General features: G+C 29.0%; 1 protein-coding gene across 2 annotated transcripts in view; it reads right to left on the bottom strand.

The window, feature by feature from the left end:
* Window positions 1-1946: 1946 nt before the first annotated feature.
* LOC108756314 (rab GTPase-activating protein 1-like) overlaps window positions 1947-6276 on the bottom strand; it is a 9687-nt gene continuing 5357 nt past the window's right edge. For both annotated transcript variants that reach the window (XM_018500041.1, XM_018500042.1), the window contains 5 exons: window positions 3343-3533; window positions 3208-3267; window positions 2948-3139; window positions 2638-2875; window positions 1947-2146 (listed from right to left, as the gene is read on the bottom strand). In XM_018500041.1, coding sequence (XP_018355543.1) covers window positions 2642-2875; window positions 2948-3139; window positions 3208-3267; window positions 3343-3533 — 677 coding nt within the window. In that variant the 3' untranslated portion in view covers window positions 1947-2146; window positions 2638-2641. The remainder of the gene's footprint in view (window positions 2147-2637; window positions 2876-2947; window positions 3140-3207; window positions 3268-3342; window positions 3534-6276) is intronic.

The following is a 6276-nucleotide window of genomic DNA, read 5'->3' as shown; positions in this document are numbered from 1 at the left end:
TATATATATATATATACGTATATTTTCTAATAATTTTATGGATTTTTTTTATAATAGTTTGTTTAAATATCTCTAATATATTATTTCAGTCTTTAATGTGATTTATGAAAATTTATCAATATGTTAAGTTTTGATAGAGTGTAACGTATATCTATGTGATATCTGGTAGATCAATAGCAGACGTGATAACTAATAATATTAAATTAATTTTTGTAATTGTTTGATAATTTCGTTAAAATTTCCTACCTAAGACTGAAACTGCATAGTTAAGTTCGCAGTAATGCAAAAACTTTGGACAAATAAAATCGATATAAAATTTGAACAAATGTAATGTTCTCAATATATTTTATCCTAATACAGGTAAACATGTACACATTATATGGCATAAAAGTTACGAGCTTCTTAATATTAAATATTTTACATTGAAACGTGATATTTCTTTATTTCAGTGGAATGAAATTACAGGGTATACAATAGTTTATACGTAGTTAGCCTAAGACTTTACATGATTCTGTTAGTTAAACGATTTTGACAACTGTTGTGTTTTTAGTATTTACAGAAATAAAGTCTTCCATTTTTCAATACAAGCGGTTATTCGCTAGAGTGTAAGTCAAAGTGACCATAAACTTTGCTTGAAATCGTGTACATATTACTCGTTAATAACTTTACTAAATTTAGTTTAATATATTAAAAAAAAACGTGCGTTGACTGTTTCAGTAAATTTCATAATATAACTTAATGGCACAAATATACTTTTTTTAATTTTACATATACGCAATTTTAATATTTTTTTGCAGAAGGTTGTAATCTCTTTTAATTTTTTCTTGTTTAAATCTATATAAATAAATATATCACACTTATATGTAAGTAAATGGCACGACTTACGAAGCTAAGTTTGATAGTCAAGAATGTGCTATAAGTGTATAGCAAATTTATTGTGGAAACATCTTATAATACTAGACAAAATTACACATCAATGGAATTGCATTTTTAAGTAGTGCCTTAATACCACACAATCTATGGCTTTTAGTAACGTTCGTTTTACTACAAATTTTATCAAAACAAAGTGCAAATTATAACTAAACAGTATTATAAATATCTTGCAACTACCGTGTAATTTACATGTGTATCTATTCTGCTATTTTTACGATTAATATCCCATGATTAAATGAGAAATTAAAATATACGTTTCGCGTGTTTATCAGTGTGACAAAAGTATTAATATATAAAACTAAAATAGTGAGTTTTTAATATCAAACTTAATATATAGAATTAGTAGAATTATCGGAATATTGTGTCAGTAGAATTGTCAAGACTATATATACGTATGTAACTATCAATTACATCAGTTGAATTGAAGTCATTGCAGAATATAGGGGACTTAATAATAAAGATACATGGAAGAAAACGCATTCTTCGCACTATTTTGGAATGTTATATTAATTCAAATAAAATTAGATAATGGAAAATTAATTAATAGAAAAGTAAATAAAACAATTACTTCTGTTATGTAAATTCTGATTTTCGTAATCACGCATTTGTTCAATAGAATTGTTATGACTATTGTTACTCGAAAGTTACTGTATGTATAGATAAAAGTCTTTATAGCATTTTCTCCCTTTCATGCTTAGACTAGTTTCATACAAAAACGGCATATGTACTTACTTTTATTTTCTATTATTGTAAATAATTTATCGTATTTACGTACGTAATGTAATTTTTTTTCGGTTGTTCTTCGTTAGTAACCCGCATGGTATTGTGTAAATTTTTATATCGAGCACAACATTTACACATATTGATATACGTCAAATAAAAGAAAGAAAAAAGAATATACGTAAAAAATAATATTACTATAAGCGTTTATACGCGTATCGAAAAAAAGGAAAAAAATCACAGAAACAAATCTACTTTTAAAACGTAACAAAATTTATAACAATGATTTTCAATATAATATCAGCTGTTATGTAAATGGGGCTGTCTGATCAAAAGCATTTGATACGCAATTCAATTTGGGAGCGTGACAAAGAATATATCAAGTTAACAAATAACAGTACATTAAATAACTACGAACATACGTCATGTTCACATATTCGTGCCCGGCGTATGACTCCAAGATGTACGTATTCTTCTTCTAATGGCATTTTGTCTGCATAGCGAAAATATGAAAATAATATGATTTAATATCGAATATTAGACTACTGTTATTCGCAAGCACAGGAAGGGCATTAAAAGTCATATCACGGAACTAGGTTGTACAAATAGTCACTTCATAGTCGCATGGATATAAAAGATTCTTTTATATCGTGCGACAATGGTCGCGTTCAGCAGATTCTATTGGAAGATCTAGAAGAATACACCAAGCAGCGAGCGCTCACAGATCCGTCCTGCAACAGTTGAGTCTGCTGAACGCGATCATAGTGTCTTCCATCTTATTCTTTGCTTTCAAAAATATTTAATGGTTGATGACATATATATTTTACTTGTTGACAGATATTTTATTCGTCAATGAATATCTCTGTTTCATATCCATGCAACTATGTAGCAACTGCTTTACGTAATATATTTCATTCTACTTTCATATTCATTTGACTATAGAAATGATGCTATTTTTTAGGAAGTATTGTACTTTGTACTTACTGCATCACACAACTTCCTTGAGACTATCGCGCGTTTCACGGCCACGAGAATGTATTAGATGGTGCAGATCACCTCCGGGCGCACTGTCGCGTCTCAGATCTCTCAGCGCGGTTGGAGCCATTGCTTCTCTCTTGTTTGCCGCTTCCTTTATACTAGACAAGGTTTTGCTGAGCCATGGCCAACTATTTCGCGCGGCTTGCAGCTCTGAAGCGGTGGCGTGCAACTCGTGTGTCAGATACTGTCAAATGATTTGCGTTAGAATTCAAAGATACAAAGTATCAACTATGCAAAACGTATCCTTGTCGCCCACCTGATTCCGGCATTCGGCCTCGACATGCGCTAATTTCGTCTGCGCTAATTCTAGTTCCAACTCACGCACTCTTTCCTGCACCCTATGAAGCATAGGATCTATTCGATTCTCCAAAGGATGTGCGATATCTGCCAATATGTTTGATGAGTCCATTATACATGTCCTACATTTTTCGCATTTCGAAACCTTTGTCTGAAATATATTATTATCAGAGTCTGTGCTTGATAAACGCTATCAAAATTAAATCAGAGATTACACACCCGTAACTCACTCAATGTTGTTTTCGCAGCGTTGTAATCGTCCTCCAAACGCTGGCAGATCTGGAACGTGTTAATATTTTTGCAGTTATCTGTAATACTTAAACTCAAATGTACAATATAGTATCCTGTAAATACCTGCTTGTATTCGGCTATAATAACATTGCTTCTGCGGCTTTCAGCGTCTGCACGAGCTACCTCACGCTGTAACATCTCTTTAATTTGCAACAATTCTGCCTCCAATCTTTGCTTTTCTTCTTCATTTCTGGCCACTGTACCGCGTAATTGCTCCACTTCGTTACTATATTCATCAGCATTTTCCTGTGCCTCTACACATGAGGAATAAACAATTCTCATTTAGACAAGTTTAAGAATTTAATGTATTAGACAATTAGATTATGTTTATTACGTCGGGGTTTTATTTTATGTTTACTCTCTTTCGTATAAATTTATAGCTATAAATTCCTAAAATTCGCCCCAAATGCATGGTTGTATATTATTACAAAATATATAAATTACAATATTATTACAAAAGTTATAAATAGTTATACAAATATTTTTTTAGAAATGCTCTTTTATTTTTTTGCATAAGTTATATTTTTTTGCTATAAAATTTCATGTATTTTATCAGTCATGTTTGATGTTGCTACATGTATCATAAATGTTTTATTTTGAATTGCACATGTTTTTTCTAAAGAAATTTGATACACGGAATAATTTCTGAGTATTCCACACTTAAGTATTATATATGTACACTTCTCACTCTTACTCTTCATTAGTTCTTTCGTTGCATGGCTCATATTTGCGCCTCCGATATGTTAAAAACAGATGGTCCGAACGTAACTGACAGATATCGCGTTAACACGAACGCCTTTGCTATGTACTACAGGAATGTACTATGGCCAAATTTAAACAGCTGATATAGCTATATTGGATATCTTTATCTTGCTATATATCAAGTGACAATGTTGATAGCCGAAATTTCCACGTACACTTTGCAACTTTGTTATATCTTGGAACATTGTAATAAAAACATAAACTTGACTGATAAAATATATTTATAAAGCCTTTATCATTTCTTGTGATAATAATTGATACACACTGTACTATCATATATTGTTAACTGTATCAGCTCCAAATTTAAATATAAAAGATACATTTCAGTATATACATAGTGAAAGCTCTCTGATGATTAGTCAGCCTATAGTCATTGCTTATCAGTCTATGTTATTATTGCCTACGCAGCTTACGCATACTTCAACGATCTGTGGCATATATAGGTTTAATTCAGACAATAGCTTTATAAAAATATTTCTATTTATCATTCCCACACATAGATATAATTTCTAGATCAAATAAAAGTTTCTTTATATTATAAATACAAGTATATATAACTAATTATATCTCATTTTTATTCTTTTTGTTAATTATAATCTAGCATTGTGGTATTTATAGGTGTTTCCCAGCAAAGACACAATCAGACTGTATAACAATGAATCGATTCATCCTTATTTAACGTAGATAAACAACAAGGATATAACGATTCACTATTACATTATATCTGACTATGTCCTTGCTGGAAAGCACCCTATATTGCGACACTACACTACTTCTATAGACATATAAGAGAAGTAATTAGTACCATACAAACAAGTGCTGATAATTTTGTTTGATGCGCCATGCATACCCAATATAGCAAGAAAACAAAAATGTGAAAATTGGAAGTGCAGATGTTTACTAGATATTTATTAGGAATAGGATATTATAGGATAAAATAGGTAATTCACAAAACTAAAAGTACTCTGAGATGATTTATTTTTCACTAAGCAATAATAAATAATGTATAAATAAAAAGCAATACAAGAGGTCGTAGACACAAGCGCTACAGCCAATAAGCATGGATTCTAATAACAAACATAATAACAGTTTTTCCAATAATGTGATGTTAAAAAATAAATAATACTTTACAAAATTAAACTTACAATAAAGGTTTGATAACATGACATCTCCTCATCTAACGATATTAATGTACTATATGTTCACAGCACACATATATAGCCATTGTAATACAATAGCACAGGAAGAATATAACAGTTCTACAATTTTCAACATGAGTATTTTATATTACGGAAGTTATATTTGATCAGTTGCTCATCAGTTATTATTCAATCAATAGAATAAAAAAATAATATATAATTAAATATTTTTAATATTTTTATAGGATTTTTTAAATGTCCAAGTTTCATTCTTTACTCATATGTATTTAAATAAATTCCATAATTGCAATAAATTTAACTTTTAGAATAAAAAAATATTAATCGACCATAATAATAAATCTATTAATCTGTCTGTTATTTCTAAATCTTTATACTTTACAAAATTACCATTAATATCATTAATTATTATTCATTGTATATTTATTAATATATAATATTTTCATTGATAATCAATTGTTGAACAATACAATCAAGAAATATTATATTAAATTACAAGCTATTTGCAACAACTAAATGAAAGCAAACAGATTTACATGTGTGAAAAATAAAATTATTTGCATATAGCATAAATTAAGATTACTAAAAATAATTTTTATATTGAGAAATTAGATAAGTGCTTTTCACATATTAGTCCTATTATCTACTAAAAATTTGGAAATATTCTGCTCGCTTTTTTTAAAACTCTTAACAAATTTTTCATACTTTAACAATAATCAAGATGTATTTGCCAAGTAGTACACTACTCAATTTTAAAAAGAAAAAATATCTAGACAAACAAAACCACCACCTGACAAAAATAATTTACAAATTTCACACACACATTTCATATTTGTAACTTATAATACTGCTATATAAAGAGCCATAAAGTTTTTATAAAATTTTGACTAATACGTTTGTTAACTTAAACAGCTATACATTAACATATTTCTTTATGAGACTAGAAACATTATTTTATATTTTAATTCAAAAAGTATCAAGTTGTATCTCGTGTGTGTTTTGCCGAATTTATATGTAACTATGTTAAATATGCACGTGCACGCAATGTCCTACGCAGAATTAGATGTATTATATATTT

The sequence above is a fragment of the Trachymyrmex septentrionalis genome, unplaced genomic scaffold (genome assembly GCF_001594115.1).
Source record: "Trachymyrmex septentrionalis isolate Tsep2-gDNA-1 unplaced genomic scaffold, Tsep1.0 scaffold97, whole genome shotgun sequence".
NCBI classification, from domain to species: domain Eukaryota; kingdom Metazoa; phylum Arthropoda; class Insecta; order Hymenoptera; family Formicidae; genus Trachymyrmex; species Trachymyrmex septentrionalis.
Note: the sequence above shows the minus strand (reverse complement) of the source record. Positions and strands in the feature narration are given on the sequence as shown.